This window comes from Pimephales promelas, chromosome 15 (genome assembly GCF_988280905.1).
Source record: "Pimephales promelas chromosome 15, fPimPro1.hap1.1, whole genome shotgun sequence".
Taxonomy (NCBI): domain Eukaryota; kingdom Metazoa; phylum Chordata; class Actinopteri; order Cypriniformes; family Leuciscidae; genus Pimephales; species Pimephales promelas.
The window spans coordinates 3,812,291-3,839,147 of record NC_142783.1 but is presented as its reverse complement, the minus strand read 5'-3'; the positions used below and the strand labels follow the sequence as shown (position 1 = coordinate 3,839,147).

General features: G+C 37.1%; 3 protein-coding genes across 3 annotated transcripts in view; 2 read left to right on the top strand and 1 right to left on the bottom strand.

Moving 5' to 3' along the window:
* The window catches only part of eipr1 (EARP complex and GARP complex interacting protein 1), a 51,815-nt gene extending 43,022 nt beyond the window's left edge, over nt 1-8,793 (bottom strand). Inside the window, exons 1-3 of the mRNA XM_039651079.2 lie at nt 8,641-8,793; nt 8,092-8,175; nt 729-861 (exon numbers count right to left, since the gene is read on the bottom strand). Coding sequence (XP_039507013.2) covers nt 729-861; nt 8,092-8,175; nt 8,641-8,682 — 259 coding nt within the window. The 5' untranslated portion in view covers nt 8,683-8,793. The remainder of the gene's footprint in view (nt 1-728; nt 862-8,091; nt 8,176-8,640) is intronic.
* Nucleotides 8,794-8,901: 108 nt separating this feature from the next.
* trappc12 (trafficking protein particle complex subunit 12) overlaps nt 8,902-26,857 on the top strand; it is a 42,584-nt gene continuing 24,628 nt past the window's right edge. Inside the window, exons 1-3 of the mRNA XM_039651055.2 lie at nt 8,902-8,997; nt 10,827-11,956; nt 15,308-15,424. Coding sequence (XP_039506989.2) covers nt 10,847-11,956; nt 15,308-15,424 — 1,227 coding nt within the window. The 5' untranslated portion in view covers nt 8,902-8,997; nt 10,827-10,846. The remainder of the gene's footprint in view (nt 8,998-10,826; nt 11,957-15,307; nt 15,425-26,857) is intronic.
* On the top strand, nt 16,541-20,378 carry LOC148973446 (uncharacterized). The gene is made up of 3 exons (XM_089120186.1): nt 16,541-16,594; nt 19,490-19,856; nt 19,999-20,378. The coding sequence occupies exons 1-3, from the start codon at nt 16,541-16,543 to the stop codon at nt 20,376-20,378; spliced, it is 801 nt and encodes a 266-aa protein (XP_088976312.1).

Sequence of the window (26,857 nt, the reverse complement as noted above, 5' to 3'; positions counted from 1 at the left end):
AGCTTCTGTTATTGTACGTCACGCGCATCACACACATGACCAGCGTCGGCCAATAGTGAGCCTACGTGTGACGTAGCTCTACGCAATCACACTACGTTAACTGACTACAGGCCCATGGTGAAGGAAGTGAATATTTGAAATAAAATCGTTATTTTTGTTGTTTTTTGCACACAAAAAGTAATCTCGTCATTTGATAAACTTAAAATTGAGCCACTGTAGTCACTTGGACTATTTTATTGATGTCTTTAATGACTTTTAGATGCCAGCAAGAGTCATTCCCTCAAGAAGCCTATATGCAGGAGCGATTTTAATATCTTAAATATCTTAATTTGTGTTCGGAAGATGAACGAAGGTCTTACGGGGTTGGAACAGCATGAGGATGAGAAAATACTGACAGAATTTTCATTTTTAAAATGAAAAAAGTTCATAAAAGGGTGTTTTCACAGAAATGCCACAGAAGAAACATTTTGGTTCCCCAAAATACTTTCAGAGAGCAGTTGTTAAAAGAACCATGTTTTTCTTAGTGTGAAAAACTTTTAATAATCTTTAATAAAGAAGCTTTAGAGCATTTGAAAGGTTCAGTTGATGTTAAACTTTCTGCATGAATCCACAGATGCAAATAATGATGCCAATAACCTTGATTTAGTCAGTTGAGTGTAGTCATTTCTATGATTGGTCGAGGCAGCCTTAAAACACACACATGTCGTGAGAGGAAGAGACGGACTCACTCTTGTTGTAGCAGGTGGTCAGCACTGCCTTGTCTGCAGGGCTGCCGCTGATGTGCCATATCTCACCAGCATCATGCAGGAGCACGCTCTTATTAATCAGATTATTCTCATCATCAAAATCAATGATGTGAATCTGCAGAAGAGAAAAAGAAAAGCACAGCTTTGAGGAGAGCATCCTGACGGCAGTTAAAAGAGCTGGGACTTCACTCGCAGATATATGACAGAAAAGGAAATCTCAAACACCTTTTAACTTCACACACTCCTGACACTGATTTCCCAGCTTTTATTTATACTTTGAAGCGACTGCATCTTTTGATGCACAAAAGTTACGCAAATCATCACACATGCGAAGAGTTATTATTTTCCTCAGAGACCGCATGTGCACTGTGGGTAATATTCTGCAGAGGCTATTAAGTGATTTCATTATGTGCAAAATTGTGTAGACTTCACAAAATCCTGTTCGGAATCAGAAATACTCTATGTTTTTCACTAAAAATACCTAATCATCCTTAAAACAAAATACATTATGGGAGGCCAACATTATATAAAAGATATCTTGAATATTTTATTTGGATAAATACATTTATAATCTTGAGCTTTGATAAATAATTTAAGTAAATATTCTTTTTTTTTTTAAGAAATTGAGTGACTTTTCAAGTATTATATATTTTATACTGTCAACATCAAGATAAACAATCAAGATTTGCTTGATTCAGGAAATATCAATTTGAAAGATTTTATTTGACCTAATTTACACTTAAAAACTACCTAAATGTATTCAATTAAAGCAATTTTCACCATAAATACGTTTTGTCAATGCCAGCTTTACAAATTGTCCTCAAAAACATACCTTTAATTTACATGAAGTCAAAGAGTCTTTGTAATTTCAAGATGTATGTTCATTTAAAATGTATAAATGTCTAACATAACGCATTTTGTCATTGTTATAAATTTTTATAATAATAACAAATACTACTTTAAAATTCAAACTAATTTAAACGTTAGACTAATTTAAACTTTAAACTACTTTAAATTTCAAACTAATTAAATTTCAAACTAATTTAAACTTTAGACTAATTTAAACTTTAAACTACTTTAAATTTCAAACTAATTTAAACTTTAGACTAATTTAAACTTTAAACTAATTCAAACTTTCTGATCCAAACTTTCACAAGCCAACTTAAAGTTTGTCTCGACGAACTTTGCTAGTTTTGGTTTATTATTATTTTGTTTGTTTTGTTTTATATTTAATAATATTAAATTCTCTGGGGAGGCCAACGTTCGAAAGATATCTTGCATATTTTATTTGGACAAATACATTTATAATCTTGAGCTTGGAAAAATAATTAAAGTAAATATTCTTTTTTTTAAGAAATTGAGTGACTTTTCAAGTATTATATATTTCAAATTCATACTGTATGCATGATTGTAAAGCAGTAGAGTATGCATCAACATGCAAGATTGCTTTATTCAGGAAATATCAAACATGAAACCTATACAATTATAGTTTACGGTTTGAAAGATTTTATTAGACCTAATTTACACTTAAAAAAATATCTAAATGTATTCAATTAAAACAAATTTCACCATGAATACGTTTTGTCAATACCAGCTTTACAAATTATCCTCAAAAACATACCTTTAATTTACATAAAGTCAAAGAGTCTTTCTAGTTTCAAGATGTATGTTCATTTGAAATGTATAAATGTCTAACATAAAGAATTTTGTCAATGTTATAAATTTATATAATAATAACAAATACTACTTTAACATTCAAACCAATTTAAACTTTAGACTAATTTAAACTTTAGACTAATTTAAACTTTAGACTATTTTAAATTTCAAACTAATTTAAACTTTAGAATAATTTAAACTTTAGACTAATTTAAACTTTATACTACTTTAAATTTCAAACTAATTTAAACTTTAGACTAATTTAAATTTCAAACTAATTTAAACTTTAGACTCATTTAAACTTTAGACTAATTTAAATTTCAAACTAATTTAAACTTTAGACTAATTTAAACTTTAAACTACTTTAAATTTCAAACTAATTTAAACTTTAGACTAATTTTAACTTCAAACTTTCTGATCGAAACTTTCACAAGCCAACTTAAAGTTTGTCTCGACGAACTCTGCTAGTTTCGGTTCATTATTATTTTGTTTTGTTTTGTTTTATATTTAATAATATTAAATTCACTGGGGAGGCCAACGTTCTAAAGATATCTTGGATATTTTATTTGGATAAATACATTTATAATCTTGAGCTTAGAAAAATAATTGAAGTAAATATTCTTTTTTTCAAGAAATTGAGTGACTTTTCAAGTATTATACATTTCAAATTCATACATGATTGTAAAGCAGTAGAGTATGCATCAACATCAAGATTGCTTTATTCAGGAAATATCAAATCTATAGCCTATACAATTATAGTTTACGATTTGAAAGATTTAATTTGACCTAATTTACTCTTAAAAAATATCTAAATGTATTCAATTAAAACAAATTTCACCATGAATACATTTTGTCAATACCAGCTTTACAAATTCTTCTCAAAAACATACCTTTAATTTACTAATTTCAAGATGTATGTTCATTTAAAATGTATAAATTTCAAGCATTTGTCATTGTTATAAAGTATTTATATTGTATTATGTGTTGTGTATGGTAGAAATACAAAATTGGAGATGTAAAAATAATTCTCCACCTATACTGATTATTGTAGTATATGAATGGCATATTAACTAGCTATGCAAAACTAGACCAAAAGGTATTTGTCTTGCTGGCCACTGATGTGAGAAAGAGAGAGCACATGCATACGTGAGGGCATCTCTGCCTTTCAGGCTCCTAAAAGTTGGAGCGGAAGCCATTAACCTTGGGTTGGACTGCACTGAAGGAGAATTATTAGGCAACGTTATAATTTTATGGAGGAAAGCAATACAAATAAATTCCAATGGCTGGACAGGATAATTGGAGGCGTTGGAAGGTTCTGTAATGAGTGCTGGGGTTGGAGAGACTTGCTCGTGATTTATCAGCCTGTGCTGTACTGATGCCGAGTGAATTATCACATGGGCCTCGTCTCTTGCCGTAGTCATAACGTGAAGAAGGGGTCAGGGGCTCAGGTAGGGAATGGCCTCCACTTTAGCTTCATTCATGCTCAGGACGCTGGTAAAGTGTCATATCAGTAATGCTGCTGCTCGAGGGCTGAAGGAAATGACCTGCTGTAGAGTAAGTCTTTTTGATCACAGCAAATCATCATTTTCTTACCATACTAATCATTTTGCTACTGTAAATGCCTTAAAGGTGTAGTTATATATAATGGACTTCAATGGGAACCAAACGGTTCAAGGTCCAAAAGACAGTTTCAGTGCAAACTGTTCGGAGGGCTTTAAACGATTCCATACGATGAATAAGGGTCTTATCAAGCGAAACGATCGCTCATTTAATAAATAAAATAACAAAGTTTAAGTTTTATAAGCTCAAATGCTCGCCTTGCTCTGTTCTGTGATGCGCGTTCGTGGCTCTCCTGTTCAAACTCGTTCATCAAAATGAACAAATCTTTTCCCGAGTCAATTTGTTCGTTTCGTTCGTTGAATGAACCAAATGACACGAAAAAAGGTTCATTCATTTTCATAAACGAGTTCAAACAGGAGAGTCACGAACGCGCATCACAGAACAGAGCAAGGCGACCATTTGTGCTTATAAAACTTAAACCTTTTTACTATTAAAAATATTTACTATTTTTACTATATTAACTATATTTAAACTATTTTATGATTCTTTGACAGATCAGGGTGGGGTTCAATAAGTTTTACTTATCCCCCCAATTCAAGCATAAGTGTAAGTGAATACATTATACATTACTATTATCATTATTGTGTATCCTTTCTGTTGTTACACTATTTGCTTGAAATAAATAAATAAAATAAAAATAAATAAATATTATAAACTTTTCATTTAGACCCTAAAGAATCAAATGAATTTGTATGAAAATGGCATTATATGACCCCTTTAAAGACAGTTGTGCTCTATGCTAAATATGCTAAATGCTTGTCATTTTTTAACTCTTTCCCCGCCAGCGTTTTTAAAAAAAGTTGCCAGCCACCGCCAGGGTTTTTGACGATTTTCGCTAAATTTGAATGCCCCCGCTGAATATTTTCTTCCATGAAAATATGAAGATGATATATATAAAAATAAAGATCTGAGCCTCTGCTTTTAGGCAAAAAAAACGTTTTTATTTTATCTTCATCTGTTCTTTTTTTATTGCCTCTTGAACAGAGGTAGGTTTTGTCAAAAACACAACATTTTGGACAAAAAACTGAGAAAAAGGTGTTTTTATCAAACAAGTGCATTTAAAAGCAGAATACATTCAGATGTTGTTTCCTTCATATATAAAACTTTCCAAAATAAATTAAAAACATAAAATAAATGTAAAATATATCAAATTTCCCAGGATGTAAGGGAAATGTAACTTTTGCAATAAAACTTCTGCCTCTGCCTCTCTGTGTTCTACCTGTGAATAATGAATAATTGGAATTACAATAAACAGGCCTAGACACACACACACACACACACACACACACACACACACACACACACACACACACACACACACACACACACACAAATACATTTTACAATGTGGTAAATGTGCACAAAGAGAGAAATAATTTGACAATTACACCTTCATATTTAGACAGCCACACATAAATGCCTGCACACACATACATATTATAGTGTCATAATATTATACGATCTATCTGCGGCACGTCCATGGCTAGCATGCATGTGCATCTCTCTCACTGACTACTTCGTCCCGATCAGATTCAGAATTATCAAATAAAGAGTGATCGGACTCCGAGTCCATTAACCTCCAGTACTTCAGCCATATACCTCTGCATTGTCTGTCTGATACATTCTCACTACTCCACTGTTTGAGACGATTGCAATCTGTTTCTCTGATCAAAGAGTTGCGCAATCATTCAGAACATGCGCGTGGGTCTTCCTTACCGTATACCACCTAAAACACGGATACCCGGAAAATTCCGTGTTTGGCGCAGATGCGTTTTTTCATTAAACACGGAAAATTCCGTGTTTGGCGGGGAAAGAGTTAAAATAAGAATAATATAATTACGTTGGTTTTTATTTTATTGAGTGCATCCCTGCCCAGGCGAAGCTATGATATTTCACAGATACGTCATAAAATACGACTGAATTTACACAAACGATGCAGTTCAAGTTGACATGCATTATCCTCCTCAATATTATTTTATGGCAGCTCTGAAGTCGCCCTCAAATATCCTCCAGGTCATGAAAGTACACGTTTTAAAGCACTTATACGTAACGATTATAAAGGGCTGCAAACAGCCAGGAGCCAACAAACAATCCTAAATGATTAGTTGTTAGATATAACCCAAAACGTCTGTACAAAAGGAACACAAAAGAAGACATCTTGAAGAATGAAAGTCAATGGGTGCCAGTGATGTTTCATTGTATGGACAAAAACAGTTGAAACATCAAAATATCTTTTTTTTATGTTCCACAGTAAAATAAATTCAAACAGAGTTGGATGCGGAGCAACATGAGTTACTAAATTATACAACTTTTGCCATATTTCATTTCATTTTTTCCCTTTTTATAACCAAGGTAATGTAAAAATTTTCACAGGGTCATTTCAGTTTCTTTGTGGCTGGCAAATAATGTATGATCTTATTTAATTTTCATCTTTATTTTTCTATTATTGTAACGTTTGGTCCCAAGGAAAATTAAAAGGTTCAAAAAAGGAATTTATTATATAAAACAAACCAAATGAATCCACAGATGAGCAGGTAACGTGACAGCATGTGAACAAAGTAGAGCCCGACTGATAAAGGATTTTGAAGGCCGATACCGATACAAACGTTTTTGGGTTTTAAAATACGATATTCCGATACATCGGCCGATATTTTATTTTATTTTTTTGAAACTGGAGATGATTAGTTACAAATTTTGTCATGCTTATTTGAGTTAAGAGAACTGATGGGAATGTTCTTTTAATTGTTATTCAAGCAATGTACTGTACGTCTCGTGACCAACTCAACGAGTGTTGCCAACAGGAACGGTGTAGAGTGCCCTCTGGTGGACAAACTATACAACTCCAACACTCATGACATGGTTCAAGCGTGTTTCGTCCGTTTTTATTTTATTTTTTAAATATTCATTTATCGGCCATTATAACTGCCGATACCGATAGTTTGGAAAATGCCTAATATCGGCCGATAATATCGGTCTGTCTCTAGAACAAAGCAACACAAACAATACCAGACAAAGAATGAAAGTACAAGAGGAACTTAGACACAGTGATGAACTAACAACAGACAGGTGTGCTCGTTAATTAATATCCATGGTAACTAATGACTGGCAGGGGACAGGTAACTGAAGACGAACAAACTAACAGTCCATTGAAATCAAACTAAACACCAACAGAATGTGGCAATTATATATTATTGTACTGTCTGTATATATTATATTATTGTTTATCTTATTATTTTTAATTAATCTTAATTAAAATTAATTCAATTAAATAACATTATTGATTTTGGCTTTTGACGTCTAATATATGATCATATTTATTATTCATCTTACTAATCTTATTGTTTGTCATTATCTTGTTTATCTATTTTTTAATTTAATATATTTAATAATATTTTTATCACTTTATTTATATTATTATTATTATTATCTTATATATAAAAATACATGAATTTATTAATTTGTCTTCTTATTTAAAAAAATGTTAAACATCTTAAAAGATTATTCAAATTTGTACATAAACAGTTCATGATGAGATCAATTCTGTAATCTGAAAGCAAAAAAGAAAAGTCTAAAAATCGCATTCAAACAGGGGGAGTGTTTGGGAAATCTGTTTGCAAACAGTAATTTGTAGATTGTCACTAACTTTAACTAATTACCGCCTACATTAAAACAAAAACGTGTGAATTCTTCAACTTTAAAATCAAAGTCAGATAAAAACAACAGTAAAATCCCAACAGGTTTTATATAGTTTCAGAAATGTTGTTGGGTGGAGTGTCGTGAATTACACCTTGACATGCACTAAAACTGCCACAGTAACAAAGCAACAAGTGATTAACTCTTACATGCTAATCTGTGATTTGGTCCTAACCTGCCATGACAGATCCATATAATTGGTTGTGCTTTATTTCCGTAGTATAGTCCTATTTAGTGTTTTATGACATGGATTAACATTAAATATGAAATACATTTATTCATAAAACTGTTCTAAAGAGTCATGCATATAGGGGTGAATTGGGAAACTTTTTGCCATTGAGATGACTGGGGAAAATAATAATGTATATTCGCTCACCTGGTTATCAAATTTGAGTGACTGTGTGCCCACTAGAAACCTGATGGCATCTGTCTCGGCTGTCTGAGCTGCCAGAGCACGCGCCTGAAAAATGCGGAGAAGACGACAGCCCATGCATTAATCACACACAGCCAAAATACAAGAAAATACAATACATATCTGACATACACATAAATGCCTACAGCTTCTACCTACCTATCTGCATTTTGGGGAATTATAGGAAAGATAAGCTCATGTTTTCAGCAGCACGTACAAACAAAAATTGACCAAAAGTATGTCATGTATATGTATTATATTTGTATAAATGTATAAATATGTGTATCTGTAAATGTATATGTAAGTGTTTAAGGTACATTACCTTAGATATTTGGAACAAAACATATCTCTCACCATTTGTCATGTTTAATATTAAAACATGTTTAATAACCATCTTATATTAAACGTAAATATTACAACAGTGAAACATGATAGGTACCAGTTCTTCATAATGTATCTAATGTTATATGAAATTGTGTGCAAGAATGAAAAGGGTAAACAGAGCTACAGTACCTGAAACTCCAGGCCATAAATAACCGGTGCGTCATCCTCCATCTTCAGTCATTCATTTATTCATTTATGATTTAATGCAGAGTAAAACATTCTCCTGTTTATCACTTACTTATGACATGTACAGCAGTTCCGCGAGAGTAAAATGAAACTTACGAAAATGGCGTACGGAAACTAACGTAACCCTGTTCTCTGTGAGTTGGTGCTTTGTGTTTTGCGACCGGAAGTGTGTTCGAGAATACCAGTCTCCTCCGTAGGGCAGATGTTTGACACCTTTCGCACACCGTAGTGTTCTCTTCTTGCGTCAGTGCGCATGCGTGTGTTTACACCGCTGTCATCACAGCGTTCATTTCACTGAAGGTAAAATCAAGTGTTTACTGTTTTATCATAATGTAATGTCTCTCTGTGCGTAAGTATTGTGAATAATATGACGGTCTCCTAAATGTCAAGTCAACAGTTGTTGCATTTTAGTCTACATTTGTCATGTTGTTGTTGCTACAGAGCTCTTCAGACATGCATGCATTATTGATAAACTGTTTTTAAATCATAATTAATTTGTACTAATTTTCTTCTCCAGAATGTTTGGATTTCTATCATAATTTATATAATCTACAATGGAGCTCATTTGACATTCTGTAATTCGTATTATTTGGATAAGTGCTTTATTTATTTAAAAAGGCTTAACTTTGTCAAAACATATTTCTCTATTATTTAGTCTTTTGATATTATATATAAGTAAATATTGATGAAATATTAGTTCACAAACTCCTGCGAAATAGGAGCAATAGAATAAATCCCTTGCTATATGAATATGAGAATAAACGACCTTGTGAAAAAGAAGTGTGCTTAAATGTAAACAATTATTTGTGCTTGTTTTGTAATTAAAATCTTTATTTTGTATTCTTTTTCTTTTGTAAAACTGTACTTGTAGATAATATAATATTAATGAAATTCCTAAAGAGAGTAGACTCACAAAGAGAGTAGTTTCTAAACATAGGCTACTTAAAAAATATTTGATGAAAATATAGTACAACAATAGATTTATAAGCTATTTTTAGGCTGTTTTTTTTTTATCCCACAAAATTGTGAAGTGGTTATACCCAGTGTGAGCAAAGGTTACATTTTCGGGAAAAAGAAAATCCTCTCCAGGTGAAAATGACCCGAACAAAACATAAATGTACTAAAAGGGCAACAACAAACGTGCCATTTCAAATTCATTTACTATATTTAAATACATGACATACATTAAAGTGTATTTTAGTTTATCGTACATGCTTTTCAGTACATTCAGCTGTGCACTATTTTAAAGACAAAACAAAAGAAGTAAATATAAAATTACATAGGCCTATACATTTGTAAAAACACTCAGCTAATTGCATTTAATATGAATTTAAACTATAATTCATTTTCATTAAATGGTAAATATCATTCAGTTAAGTCTCTGAAAACAATACATTAAGTTTACACTTAAGTAAATAGTATATCTGTAATAAGAATGCTAAGTTGTTCATCTTATTGACCTTGAGTTTTTATTAGAGCCAGACCGATATATCGGCCGATATTAGGCATTTTCCAAACTATCTGTATCGGCAGTTATGATGGCCGATAAATGAATATTTCAAAAATAAAATAAAAACGGAGGAAACACGCTTCAACCATGTCATGAGTGTTTTGCTGCTGTTAAATAAGCCGAGAGTGAAGCGGAATTAGCTAGTCATAGTTACGTTACGTTGTTACAGTGTAGTTGACTGACTGTCCTTTTAACTTTTGACAATTTCTTTAATAGTGCGTGACAGTTATAGCAATGAGGCGTATCATCTCTCCTCGGCCTGTTATATTGAAAATGTATATTTTACAATTTGCAGTAGGACATTATCCATTGCTAAATTATGGCTCATCGTAGACTAGCTAATGCCACTATCATCAGTCTGTTCTGTTGGGACAATAAAAGAAACAAGTTTCTTTTTAAAATGAATTATCATATTATTTTAGTTAACTCATAAATAACTACAAATAACTAATGTTAGGGAAATCTGTTAATGTCTTGTTGCGCGTTTCTGAAATAAAAATATCGGCCGATATATCGGATTTTAAAATCGACAAATATTTGTATCGGTATCGGCCTTCAAATTCCTTTATCGGTCGGGCTCTAGTTTTTATGTGTCTATAATTTTCTTGTGTTCTGACAGGGAACATCCAGGCCGGAGTCATGGACAGCAGTGAAGGTCCATCTCAGAGGCCTGTTACTCTGGATATAGACGGAGAGACGCCAGAACCCTCCGTCACGCCCCAGACTGACCCAACGGAAGCGTCTTTCCAAGAGGAGAGCATCGACCTGGACGCCGAAGCGTTTGCTTCCCCACCGGGCGACAGCATTCACTCCGAGAGCTTAATAGACAAGCTGAATGACCAGATGATGGAGAGCGTGATGATCTCAGACTCCCCTAACAGCGAGGAAGAGGACGTTGTTCCCATCGACTCGCTTTTGGGGCACAATGAAGATGAGGAAGCGCTTTTGTCCAAAACACCGGATGAAGATTCGGTAGAACAAAAGGATGACGACACTGCTGAACCTGAGGACACGTCAGAGCCTTTATTGGAAGAAGAGAACGAAGAAGAGAAGATTGCACTGGCGGCTGACAAAAGGGAAATCCATCCTCAGCAGGCTCCCGAAGTCCAGGAATCAGGACTTGAGGTGAATACGGACACGTCCCCCAAAGAGGAGCCTATCCCGGTGTGTACTATCTTCAGCCAGGCCGTGCAACCCAAAACACAAGCCCTGATACCTGACGGCTTTCAGCCAACGCTAGTAAAATCTCCAAGTTTTACCATCGGCAGCACAGACACCCCCAACAAACTCATCCCACAAGTGTGCCAGCCCAGTCCCAGCCTCAGTAAGTTCTTCACGGATAACTGCGGGGTCAACCCCGCCTCAGACTTCTTCGATTCCTTCACCACATCCACCTCTTTCATATCAATCAGCAACCCGAACGCAGAGTTGGCCAAGACTCCGGATTCTCCGGCGGGCCCCGGGCCTCAAGAAGCTGTGCCGACCAGCACGTACTTCACCCCGGTCTCTTCGAAACCGCAAGAGAGTCCCGCGGAGCCCGTGAACAAACTCCAGGCCGTGTTCTCGAGCGGCGACGACCCTTTCGCAAGCGCTCTGATCACCAGCGATCTGGATAAGCGCTACGACGCCTGGCTTCCCTCGGACGACACCAGGAAGGTTCTGATATCAGTGGCCACACAGCAGATCAGTCCTGTTCAGATAGACCGAGAGCAGCTGGCCATGCCTGGACTCAAGTTCGACAACCTACAGGTCAGTGCAGTTCTTTTGAACATGCTGCTAAATGTAATGCGATGCGTAAGATTCCTGAACATTTTTATTCGAAGCAAAAACTGGGTGCAGGTTTTATGTGGAGTAAGTGTATATAATGACAGTTTTTTTTATAGGTGTTCATTTAAAGACCACATTAATTCAACATATATGTCTCTGGTTGACCATTGTGTTCAAGCGTTCAACATATATGTCTCTGATTGGCCATTGCGTTCATGCGTTCAACATATATGTCTCTGATTGGCCATTGAGTTCAAGCGTTCAACATATATGTCTCTGATTGGCCATTGCGTTCAAGCGTTCAACATATATGTCTCTGATTGGCCATTGCGTTCAAGCGTTCAACATATATGTCTCTGATTGGCCATTGAGTTCAAGTGTTCAACATATATGTCTCTGGTTGACCATTGCGTTCAAGTGTTCAACATATATGTCTCTGATTGGCCATTGAGTTCAAGCGTTCAACATATATGTCTCTGATTGGCCATTGAGTTCAAGTGTTCAACATATATGTCTCTGATTGGCCATTGCGTTTAAGTGTTCAACATATATGTCTCTGGTTGACCATTGTGTTCAAGCGTTCAACATATATGTCTCTGATTGGCCATTGAGTTCAAGTGTTCAACATATATGTCTCTGATTGGCCATTGAGTTCAAGCGTTCAACATATATGTCTCTGGTTGACCATTGCGTTCATGCGTTCAACATATATGTCTCTGATTGGCCATTGCATTCAAGTGTTCAACATATATGTCTCTGATTGGCCATTGCGTTCAAGTGTTCAACATATATTTCTCTGATTGGCCATTGCGTTCAAGCGTTCAACATATATGTCTCTGGTTGGCCATTGAGTTCAAGCGTTCAACATATATGTCTCTGGTTGGCCATTGAGTTCAAGCGTTCAACATATATGTCTCTGATTGGCCATTGAGTTCAAGCGTTCAACATATATCTCTGATTGGCCATTGAGTTCAAGTGTTCAACATATATGTCTCTGATTGGCCATTGAGTTCAAGTGTTCAACATATATGTCTCTGATTGGCCATTGAGTTCAAGCGTTCAACATATATGTCTCTGGTTGACCATTGCGTTCATGCGTTCAACATATATGTCTCTGATTGGCCATTGCATTCAAGTGTTCAACATATATGTCTCTGATTGGCCATTGAGTTCAAGCGTTCAACATATATGTCTCTGGTTGACCATTGAGTTCAAGCGTTCAACATATATGTCTCTGATTGGCCATTGAGTTCAAGCGTTCAACATATATCTCTGATTGGCCATTGAGTTCAAGTGTTCAACATATATGTCTCTGATTGGCCATTGAGTTCAAGTGTTCAACATATATGTCTCTGATTGGCCATTGAGTTCATGCGTTCAACATATATGTCTCTGATTGGCCATTGCATTCAAGTGTTCAACATATATGTCTCTGATTGGCCATTGCGTTCAAGTGTTCAACATATATGTCTCTGATTGGCCATTGAGTTCAAGTGTTCAACATATATGTCTCTGATTGGCCATTGCGTTCAGGTGTTCAACATATATGTCTCTGATTGGCCATTGCGTTCAAGTGTTCAACATATATGTCTCTGATTGGCCATTGCGTTCAAGTGTTCAACATATATGTCTCTAATTGGTCATTGTGTTCAAGCGTTGCACATATATGTCTCTGATTGGCCGTTGCATTCACATGCTCAACATATATGTCTCTGGTTGGCCATTGCGTTCACGCACTCAACATATATGTCTCTGACTGGTTATTGTGTTCAGGCGCTCAACATGTCTCTGATTTGCCCATTGCCGGGTGCGTTTGAAAGCAGAAGAGAAGACAACGTGTTTTTGAAGCGTTGATCTTTGTAGCCAATCAAAGACAAATGTTGAGCGCATGAACACAATGGCCAATCACACACACAAAAAAACCCCTCTTTATTAAAGGAGTAGTTCACTTTAAAAAAAAAAAAATTGCTGGTAATTTAATCACCCCCATGTCATCCAAGATGTCCATGTCTTTCTTTCTTCAGTCGAAAATAAATTAAGGTTTTTGATGAAAACATTCCAGAATTTTTCTCCATATAATGGACTTCAATGGGAACCAAACGGCTCAAGGTCCATTAGACAGTTTCAGTGCAAACTGTTCAAAGGGCTTTAAACGATTCCAGACGATGAATAAGGGTCTTATCAAGCGAAACGATCGCTCATTAAAAAAAAACAAAAAACAAAGTTGAAGTTTTATAAGCTCAAATGCTCGCCTTGCTCTGTTCTGTGATGCACGTTCATGACTCTCCTGTTTGAAGTCGTTCATCAAAATGAACAAATCTTTTCCAGAGTCAACAGAGTCACATAACACACAAAAGATTCGTTCATTTTAATAAACGAATTTGAACAGGAGAGTCACATGCGCACATCACAGAACAGAGCAAGGCGAGCATTTGAGCTTATAAAACTTCAACTTCAACTTTGTTATTTTTTATTATTAAATGAGCGATCGTTTCGCTTTATAAGACCCTTATTCATCGTCTGGAGTCATTTAAACCCTTTGAACAGTTTGCAGTTTGTACTGAAAGTGTCTTTTGGACCAGATGAGTCCATAATATGCAGAAAAATGCTGTAATGTTTTCATCAAAAACCTTAATTTCTTTTCGACTGAAGAAAGAAAGACATGGACATCTTGGATCATCCACGATGACATGGAGGTGAATAAATTATCAGCAAACGTTTTTTTTTTTAAAGTGAACTACTCCTTTAAGTCCACACAGAAAATTCAGGAGATCACAGGAGGAAACAATAAACACAACCACATTTAACACTGATTATGCCGGACAAAGGAACTATGGACAAACATGGTTTGAAAACATGAGGAGAGTAATCAAGAAAAAAACAACAGGTGTGTAGAACTAATTAACAACCAAGGAAACTAACTAGAGAATACAGGCAAGAACCAGAGAAGCAAAACACAATGAAACTAAATTAAAACCAAACATTCATGTTACATATGTGACACTGAAGACTGGAGTAATGACCCTGAAAATTCAGCTTTGATCACAGGAATAAATTATATTTGAAATATATTCACAGAACTAACAATATTCACAATATTACTGTGTTTTATGTATTTTTTAACAAATAAATGCATCCTTGGTGAGCAGAAGATAAAAGCACACACACACAAAAAACTTACCAACCCCAAATCTAGTGTTTGTCCGTTTCATAGGGTCTTTAAACTGCAGTAAATAAAAAGGGGAAGACACAGTGAATAATTATCTCTGTCAGTCTCTGTTTCGTTGTCCTCAGTGTGGGATCGCTCTGAAACGTAATCTGTGTGATTTGCAGGGCGACGCGGTGAAAGATCTCATGCAGCGTTTTCTGGGTGACCAGGCAGCAATGAAGAGACAGGTGCTCTCGGCCAACTCAGTGGAGCAGAACTCCCTGGGACTCAAGCGACTAATCGTGAGTAGCACATCATGATTGTTCCTTCACATGCTCCTAATTTTTTAATAATTTCAGCCGAGACAGACAAGTCACATTTTAAAACGAGGGCTAAAGGTGAGCGTTATTAATGGCGGCAGCGGAGCTCCAATTTGTGTTCTTGTTCACCATCTTCATTTCTTTTTTGAGATGTATGACTGTTCAAAATCTGCTGAAGGCTTGTGGCAATTTGCTCCAGACTGGAAATTGGGGTGAAAATCTGACCTAAAATCTTTTACTGTAATGTATTGGTAATGTGGCAGTGTTTCATGATTTAAATATAGTACTATTGTAGTCACTCACCATATCGATGGATCAATATTTCCACCTCCTGTAACGACCAGAATGGGACAATTCAAGAATAAAATCGAGATTCATATGTGAATTCACCCCTAATATTTACCATATACAGTATTTTTATTAGAACCTTTAGTGAACGCTGGCATCCGAACCCTGGTGCCACCAAACAAGCGTACCCACTGAAAAGATGGGGTTCGATCCACATCCAAACGAACTCTGGTGCGGTTTGAATGAAATTTGGACCCAACACAGACCAAAAACATGTAAACAAACCAAAAATACCTGTTTTTGCTCCTCATATTTCTTAAGAGACTTGTTTCAAAAGCATAACACATTTCAAATAAACACATTTCACTTTGTGTGTGTGTGTGTGTGTTTGTTTACAGTTTATGTGGACACAAATGTGTGTAATGACATGAATATTACAACGTAAACATGGTATATTAGAGACTTCATGTGTCCTCGTAAACCAAATGGCTTAAAAAAACGTATGAAACAGTGTTTTTGTATTCAAAATAATGCAGAAAGTTTTCTGTGATGGGAGAGTTACACAAAAACCATGTGTGTGTGTGTGTTGTATCAGGCTGCATGAAGTGCCAGCTGTAACCCTAGGGGCCCAAAATTACTGCCTCACTGATTTACCTCTGAACACAAGCGTCAGACACATGCAGACAGGCCTGAGACGCACAGCCTTGCCTGCTGTGCCCACGTCCTTCACTGAATGACAAGGATACCCTGCGTGTGTGTGTGTGTGTGTTTCTCTAGCGTTAGCACTGAGGCAGCCTGTAGTGTGGAAGCATGAGCTCTAATCCCCAGATCCTGGACTTCACAGGCCAGATCAAGAAGAGAAACGTGTGCGAGGCTTACTGAGACACACACAGGATTAGTCCTCTGTATATAGTGAGACAGACACTGCATTGTATCACTCTAGTTAAAACAATTTTGTTTTAAATACATTTTGCTATTATCCAAAGTGACTAACATTGGACTCAAGGTTCAATTTTTGCCTTGATTTCCAGTATACATAAACATTCTTAAAGGTATAGCGGAGGATTTTCTTTTTCCGGCTGGGTAGTCTATACTATTGGTCCACCTAAGTGTCAATCATTCTGGTGATATGTTTACGTAAGGCCGTCGTACGTGCTCATCCCTGGCATAGACACGGTAAACATCTCAATTTGTCTAAAGTAGCCTTTTGACCAAATGATAAATGGTATCACCCTGAAATATTCTAAAACCTTGTGTGTTCATGTGTTCATATTCTAAAACCTTGTGTGTTTATTATTACACAAATGCAACAAGCTACTTCTCCATTACATATGCAACTATGTATAAAAATAACGTATTATTAACAATGAGACATATTAGGTTAAGGACCAACATAATAGCACTGCTTATATGTTGCCATGTAACGTAATTGCGATTTGCAAAATAGTTTCCTCAGAACGTATTTCGTGTGATACAGGGTTGCACATACCATGTCTTGAGTCCTCGGTCACTCAATCGATCAGTATAATAAGTAAATAAAACACGGAAGGGCATTTGACATTTTGTCTTTTTTATGAATGTTTTTGAGTTAGTTTATAATTTGCAACATAATTGTGTAAGGCGTAATAGACGTTCCCTCTCTGGAGCAAGAGTGTTGTGTTTGTGCATGTGCATTTTTTTTTTAAAAATTGGAGAGGGCGGGTCTTCTCTAAAATTCGGAAAGATCCTCCGCTATACCTTTAAATCAAGATACATTTACGTGAGAAAAAAATACATAAGTCTGAAAAAAAAAACACATCAAAATTAAGTGGATTTATGCTAAAAACAAGAAAAAACATCTGCCAATAGGATAAGAAAAAATAATCGTATTTTCCCTTGAATTAAGTTTATTTTTCCTACCCCACCGACAGGTATCTGTTCTTGTTTTAATCATAAACATCACTTCATTTTAAAGGGGTCATGAACTGGCTTTTTAAATTGTATTATATTGTCAACTTATGACGTTCGCTTGGTTTTTGCATTCAAAAACATCAAAATGAACAAGTAATAGGCTATTTTGTACCCTAGTTTTGAGCCTAGCTGAAAAACGCTCGGTTTTTATGGGCGTCTCGCACTGAAGACTTGGAAGTAAACGCCCACTTCTGTGAGTGGATAACAGTTTTGCATATTATAATGAGTTTCAACTCACCCGTCGGTGCGCTTGGGGGAAATTGTTTTGGAAACGTCTAATGTTGTAAAATGGCAACCGGAATGATTCACCCATACATGTTCGACCCAGAGTCCGTGTGTTGCACCATTCCTGTCAGATCCAATATAGACGGCACAGCACCGTTCTTTACTCTTAATCGGTCTGCAAATCCAGTCTTGTTTACAAAACAATCCCCAGTGAAATGAAGCGAACAGACGGACGATGTTTTACCTCATCAGCTGGAACGTCATTAAAAATAAAGTTTATCCATGAAGTCCTATTGGAGTCCAGAGGAAGCTTATGCAGCGACTGTCTTCTTCCACAACCAGGCACTGCACAATATTCTGTATTGCTCGGTAGCTCGATCCGGTTTGTCATCAGGAGGTAGGCATCTATGTTATTTAGCTATGCGTGTAATGCGTGAATCGGTGGGCGGGGCATTTTGCAGTGTAGTTCATGAACGTTGCCAAAGGGTAGTCACAAAGACTACTTTAATCCACATAATACGGAGAAACAGGCTGGCAACACAATGTTAAGACAGGACAAATTACCTCAAGAAACATGGGAGTATACACACTAAACCAAACGAGGACTAATGAGTAGGGGTGTAACGATAACGATACATATCACTATACTGAACTCACGATATGATATTATTGCGATACTACAAGACATGATAAAAGGTAAACAAAAAAATGTACGATTGATTAAAATGCTAAATTTGGTATTACATTGTGGGTGGAAATTAATAGACTTGGACTTGGTGCTGGAAACTCAAAGTGACACCTTCTAGTGACACCAGAATAACAATATTCATGATTCTGAAGCTGAAAATACAGCCTAAAATCACAAATTATTGTAGATGAATATGCTTGCACTCTTTCACTATTTAGATATATTTAAAATAATGTAGACCACTTTTTACTGGTAACATCAGACATTTGGCATCATCAAGACCTACAATTATTCCCCCATTGCATTATTATACATTAAATTCAACATTATATATAGTAATTTAATGTAGTACTGACACTAAAACTCTGTAAACTTGATTTTTTCTCTCTCAGTAATTTTTATTTTGGTTGAACTATCCATGATACAAATTGGTACTATCCACGATACATGTTGCGTTTTTGTATTGCGATAAATTGTGACACGGTATATTGTTACACCCCTACTAATGAGCTAATTAATTGATGACCGGTGAATGTAATGAATCAAAAAAAATGTGAAAACTGGGTCAACTGAAAACGAGCAAACAGAAGGTGAACACGATTGTAAAAAAGACAAAACAGAGCCCTGACATCACTCCATCATGGAAGGCGCGCAACAAAAACAATCCAACTGGGGGGAGTGAGGTAAGGTAACAGGCAGGTGTCCTGGGCTGTGCCGGCAGGCTCGGATGCCTCCTGGGTGACTGGCGATACAGGAGCCAGGGATGCGCCGGCAGTTCAGGGAGCCATGAAAGATCAGCCTCTGTGGCCTCCAGAGCAGAGTCTGCACCGGGGCTGGTGAACTGGAGCAATCACTGGACTCTGGTAGGGGGCTAGAGCACACAATACGCATAACAGGAAAGGAACACCTCTCCGATACAAACAGGGCAGACAGGAAGGGCAGATTCTGGAGTTTCTCTCATTGGAACGGACTCAGGAATTTCTCTCACTGGAACGGACTCGGAAATTTCTCACAATGGAACGGAATCAGGAATTTCTCTCATTGGAACGGACTTGGGAATTTCTCTCACTGGAACGGACTCGGGAATTTCTCTCACTGGATCGAACTCAGGAATTTTTTTTCTCACTGGAACGGACTCGGGAATTTCTCTCACTGGAAAGGACTCAGGAATTTCTCTCACTGGAACGGACTCGGGAATTTCTCTCACTGGATCGCACTCGGGAATTTCTCTCATTGGATCGGACTCGAAAATTTCTCTCACTGGTTCGGACCCGGGAGTTTCACTCACTGGAATGGACTCTGGAATTTTCTTTCACTGGAACGGACTTTGTAATGTCTCTCACTGGAACGGACTCGGGATTTTCTCTCACTGCAACGGACTCTAGAATTTCTCTCACTGGAACAGACTCAGGAATTTCTCTCACTGGAACGGACTCAGGAATTTCTCTAACTGGAACGGACTCAGGAGTTTCTCTCATTGGAACGGACTCTAGAATTTCTCTCAATGGAACGGACTTTGTAATTTCTCTCACTGGAACGGACTCAAGAATTTCTCTAACTGGAACGGACTCGGGATTTTCTCTCACTGGAACGGACTCAGGAACATCTCTCACTGGATCGGACTCGGTAGTTTCTCTCACTGGAATAGACTCAAGGATTTCTCTCAGTGGATCGGACTCGCAAATTTTTCTCCCTGGATTGGACTCGGAATTTCTCTCACTGGATCGGATTCGGAATTTCTCTCACTGGAACGAACTGAATTTCTCTCACTGGAACGGACTCTAGAATTTCTCTCACTGGAACGGACTTTGTAATTTCTCTAACTGGAACAGACTCGGGATTTTCTCTCACTGGAATGGACTCTGGAATTTCTCTCACTGGAACGGACTCAGGATATCTCTCACTGGATCGGACTCGGTAGTTTCTCTCACTGGAATAGACTTAAGGATTTCTCTCAGTGGATCGGACTCGCGAATTTTTCTCACTGGATCGGACTCGGAATTTCTCTCACTGGATCAGACTCTGTGGTTTATCTCACTGGATCAGACCCGGGAATTTTTCTCACTGGATCAGACTCAGGAATTTCTCTCATTGGATCAGATTTGGGAATTTCTCTCACTTGATCGGGCTCGGGAATTTCTCTCACTGGATCGGACTCGGGGAACTTCTCTCACTGGATCGGACTCGGGAATTTCTCTCACTGGAACGGACTTGGGAATTTCTCTCACTGGATCGGACTCAGGAATTTCTCTCATTGGATCAGATTTGGGAATTTCTCTCACTGGATCGGACTCGGGAATTTTTCTCACTGGATCGGACTCGGGAACTTCTCTCACTGGATCGGACTCGGGAATTTCTCTCACTGGAACGGACTTGGGAATTTTTCTCACTGGATCGGACTCGGGAATTTCTCTCACTGGATCGGACTCGGGAATTTCTCTGACTGAAATATTAGTGCCAGCACCTACTTTACAAAGTCCACAAAGGTCCCACAAATGTCAGACAGGCGTGCCCTCGTCTGCTCATTAAAGCTGGAGAGGTAATATACCTTTAATGAGCGGTTGGGAAATGAAGTTGGGTATGTCAGTATTAGAAAATCCCTCGTGTGGTCCTTGAGGGCCCTGCCTTGCTTTTCTAATCAGAGCAATTGTACTGTGGCACATCCATATTTGAGTCCTTGTTCTTTGGTCCTGTCTTCTGTCACAGAACATTGCCAAAGTGTAGACACGAAGACGAAATAACAAAGAAAACAGGCTTGCAACAAATAACACAACAAATTGACTTTTCTTACACAGAACAAGGCACACAAGATATTGTTTCATAGTATTATACAGTGATAAATGTTATGTTGATTAGCATTGAAGTTTAAATATACTGTATTATCATGAAAATCCCCAAAAAGGCTTGAAGAACTCGGATAAACCATATATTGTTGTAGTCATGTGAATTAGTCATGTTTATTCAAAGTGTTTTAATGCTCTGTTTATTCAGCTACAGCGACAGTATGATGCCCATAGGGATTTCCTGGAATGACGTGCGTTATCATACTTCTTCTGCGGGGCTGGGCATATGTGGTGTGTTCAGATGGAGCAGCATTTACTACTGATCAAACAGCTGTTCTGCAGTGACAAGCTGAGCATAAAATAATCACAGCCTTTGCCAAATCACGTGCATTTTAATTTTTGATCATTCGTGTAGCTCTTAAAATGGTCTAGAACTGAAAGTACATACTGATCCAGATCTGTCATCCCCAGAGTGAAAACTGCTCAGACAGAGAGCAAAGTCTCACATACAACACAGCATGTGCCGTTCATCTGAACCTGATAGAAAATCCCTCCTTCTACAGAAGACCGATGCCTCAGCCACCCTCGTTTCCCCATGTCTGCTCATTTCTGTCTTTTCTTCTGGTCTGGCTCTTGTCTTCTCCATATGGGGTTCCAGTGATTATTTTTGGCTCTTAATCTTGGCCTTATTTCTCGCGGCACCATCCTGACTTCCTTTCCAGCTGTTCATAATATTGTTATCTATCTTATTTTCTTGGCCACAAAGGGCTGAATGTCTCTCAGTGCACATAAGTGTTCAGTGAGTGTACAGAGCTGCAAAAGACGGCTTTAAAGGAATTGTTCACTTAAAAATGAAAATTCTGTCATAATTTATGTCATGAATTTCTTTCTTCTGCTGAACTCAAAAGAAGATATTTTGAAGAATGATGGACCCCATTGACCCTTTTTTGACATAGTATCTTTTTTCTCGACTGTGGACCTCAATGGGGTTCTTCAAAATATCTTCTTTTGTGTACAGCAGAAGAAAGAAACTCATACAGGTTTGAAACAACTTGAGGATGGGTAAAGGATGACATGTTGTTGGTTTTCATCTCTAAGGTTGTCATTTCAATTTTTGTATTTTTTCTTAACAGTATAAGATACAAAAATAATTTGTATGAATATATATATAAATCTAGCATTCACAGAGAAAAAAAATCTAACGGGTTTTCAGCTGCATCTAAGAAACTGTAAATATAAGCATAATTACGTACATTAAAATCATTAAAGTATCATCACATCTTGTCTGATTTGTTTTAAATTAGCAGGTGAAATATGACATTTTCAAGATAAATACTGACTTTAAAATTGCTTGATTTTTAATAACGATTCCATAAATATCTGATGTTGTTTACATAAACATTTAAATGAGCATCATTCTTTTGTCAGACCATCGTACTGATGTTCTTTCACCGTCTCAAACTGTCAAAGACAGCAGAGAAAAGCAAGATCATGGTTTCTGAATGTCTGAAATGAGTAAGAATTTCATTAAAAGTATCTAAAGAAAGTCACTGACCTAATTTGCCTCATTATCTTTATTAACAGAAACTAAATTAATGTGGTTTTAACATGAATCACTGACTATACTGGATTGTTTAAAATATGCTAGAGCTGTGCGATTGTGGAAAAATTGAAAATCACATTTTTTTTTTAATGGAAAGATCACAAATCACCCACGATACATAACAGACAACTGAACAAAACAACAAGTAATTTACAAATAGGTTCAAACAAAGTTTTAACTGCTGCAGTCTATTAAATAGTTTTAAATGAATGATTCAATGACTCGCTCGTAAAGAGCTTGCTTGTTTCAATGACATAACTCTCACTTGTCGCTAGGGTTGGGTATCGAGAATCGAGTATCGATTGGAACCGGGACTAACTTTTCATTTTTCCCGGAATCGTTCAAAAGTTAAAGTCCCCGTGAACCGGAAGTTGCAAACGATTTTTCTCCAGTGCTGTGACGTATTTCCAAGTGAAACGGAATATTGAACAGAGGGCAGGGTTTTACTCTAGCGCTCCTCCTCTCCATCTCTCGCTCATAGCAAACTAACGGTTTGAGGGGAGTGGTTAAGCGTTTCCCCACCCAAACTGTGAAACCTACGTCATCAAAAAAAGAAACTGTTCCAGACCGGAAGTAACTTTTCAGATTTTGATTAAAGATTACTAAGGTAAAACATTTTTTTTAATATATATTCACTTGCACGGATTAATTGTTCACCACAAGATTAGTAATATGCGCTAACAAAGTAAATAGGTTCAATTTTGATTTCACGGGGACTTTAAAATTTCGATTCCTAGTTTCGATATTCACAGTCCGCCGAACGGAAGAAGAAACCGCTGAACAACACCAACAAAGAAGCGTCTACCGGAAGTGTTGGCATAACCACGCGAGACGAACATGAGTAGCTTACGTCGCCGGTCCAAAGTGTAGCTTCACTTTTCTAAAAATAACGAAATCTCGGCAAAATGCAAAATTTGTGACAGAAGGAGTATTTCCTTCAGAAAGACCGTTGGTTAGCAAGGTTAGCTAAACTTTTTTGACCCTGCCTCTTAAAAGAATCGGAATCGAGAATCGTTAGGGAACCGGAATCGAACAAGGAATCGGAATCGGAATCAGAATCGTTCAAATTCAAACGATACCCAACCCTACTTGTCGCCAAGCACTGGTGTAACAATGTAATTGATACAATATTTCTGTGAATCTCTTGTGATCGTACTTGTCAATGGTTAAATAGACGAAGCCAGATTGTTGTCATTTAGGCGGTGTGTCCACCAAAGCGTTTTTAGCCGCCCTGCTGAAAATGCATAGCTGTGGGCGCTTGAGAGCATTTTGGCAGGTCAGCATTTCTTCAGTTGAGACGTTTCGTTGCTATGATACAGAATATACGCTACACAGTTTACTTGTAACAGATTTCGCAGATAATTTGTTTCATACTAAAAATGTATTTTTCATCCATGTTGTTCGGTTAGCTCTGCTGGTTGATGTCGTTGTACAGAAAGAATGTTGTGACAGTTGGTCGGTGTAGTATTAGCCCCGCCCCCCTCCACTGTGATTGGACGGCTGGGTAAAAAGTGACAGTGATGAGCGCTGCGTTTTACCCAAAGTTGAACATTCTTTAACTCTCAGCGACCAGTGTAAAACGCCGAGTTCTCAGCGTTCAGCATGAAAAAAAAAAAACGTTCAGCGCCTTGTTATGCCCATTGCGTTCTAAAAACTAGGCGCTCCCATTGAAAACAATTGAAAACACACGCCAGGCGTGTGAAAAAAACGCTTTGGTGGCCTTAGGCAGTGTGTCCACCAAAGCGTTTTTAGCCAGTTGAAAACGCCAGATGCTCTGCTGAAGACGCCGTGCTTTGGGCGCTTGAGAGCGTTTTGGCAGCGTAGCGTTTTTTTTCCGTTGAGACGTTTCGTTGCAATGATACAGAATCTACGCAGCACAGTTTACTTGAAACTGATTTTGCAAATAATTTGTTTCATACTAAAAAATTATTTTTCATCCATGTTGTTTGTTGGTTGTTGTTGTACTGAGAGAATGTTGTGACAGTTTAGTCCCGCCCCCCCTCCACTGTGATTGGACGGGTGGGTAAAAAGTGACAGTGATGAGCGCTGCGTTTTATCCAAAGTCGAACATTTTTCAACTCTCGGCGACCAGTAAAAAACGCTGGGCGCTCGGCGCTTCAGCGTGAAAAAAACGCTCAGCGCCTCGTTACGCTAATGGCGTTTGAAAAACGCGGCGCTCCCATTGAAAACAATTAAAAACATACGCCAGGTGCGTGAAAAAAAGCTTTGGTGGCCTTTGACTGGGTGTTTGAATTTAGTTTGCGATCACTTATCGATTAATTGTGTTACTAAGTTGCTGTTGCTTCAACTGGTTGGTTCATCAGTCCAAACAGGACTTTTGAATCCATCTGCATTGAATGAGTCCATTATTCAGCCTGGCATTGGCTCTAATGCTTGCCCGTTGGGTAATTGGTTCTTCGATTGCATTCAGATTAGCTTTGGCTTTCAGGGGAAGTAGAATATTTGGTTGATGATTTCACACCATAGACCTTGTTACCACAACATTTATTTTCATATTAGCAGATTTGTCTGAAACATTAACATGCGTTTTCTACCCGAGGTGACAATGGGACAACAGCATTATCTTTCTGTGCAGCGTGTAGAAAACGCTTGCAGGTTAGCATAGCTTTCAGTATTAACCTCTGGTTCAGCAGGCTGTACTTTGGTGACGCAGGTTGTTTGAACTCATTGCTGAATTATTTCTTCTTTACAGTACAACACTAAGTTTGTGATATTTTCTCCATCTCTGATCCGCTTGCTTTCCTGCCAGGCCCTTTTGTTTGGTCAGGAAAGCTAACAAGGAAACAGATAGTTTTTGTCAGTGTTTCTTGCTTCTCCAGAAATGGGGGAATTGTGTGGGTCAAAATCAGGAAACAGTGCTGTTGTCTCTGTAACGATATAACTTAGTCTCATAGATCCAGATTCACAAGCCGCCAATTCATCAACCTTACACTGCGTTGAATTAATGAAAAATTATTACGTATTTATTGAAATAATTTTGTAATCTCAATCAACAACCCCTTTAATTAAATTTTGAATGGTGTATGATTCCCTGGTGAAAACCCTTTTTTTTTTTTTTTTTTTTTTTTTTTTTTTTGCTCTGACCTTCTTCAACCCCCAAACTATTTTTGTTATACAGTTTCACATATTCTGTGTTTTTGTCCAATGACCAGTTAGTGGCGACAAGTGACTGTTCCAAAACGCTGATTCGTAATCAAACAAGCAAACTCTTTATGAGTGAGTCATTGAATCATTCATTCAAAACTGTATCAGCAGTTTCATTCCATTCATAAGTTTACTTCCTAGTTTGAATTGTTGCCATGGAGCTTTTGTTTATTCCTCACCTGTTCATTGTATTAATTTACTTATTTTTCCTTGGTTCATTATCGCTTCTTGTTTTCCTTATAGAGTTGTTATGTTTTTATTCCCATTTTGGATGAATCTTTGTTGCGCTTTTGGTTTATTAACAATGATTAACGTATATTTTATGTGAATATCCATAATCTTATCAGTGAAAGCCTGACTGTAAGGCTGTAAACGGTTTTGGAAATTACAATATGCCGTGGGTGCAGAACTAGTTTCCATCAATGCCTTGCTTCAGACGTGACTTTGGTGAAAGCGTTCAAAATACTGATATGGTTTCAGTGTGCACTCGTCTTAAACAAACCATTTTTTTAGGTTTATGTTAAGGATAATCCACGGCCACACTACTCCATTGTTTCTGAAAAATATGATGTAGTGATTTAGTTTTATTAATAAAAAAATCCAGGGATCTAGCTGTGGATGATTAAACCGTTTTATTGCACACCTTCCAACCAATCAGAATCAAGTATTCAGACAGCATCATATTATCATATCATATATTGACATCCTTAAAG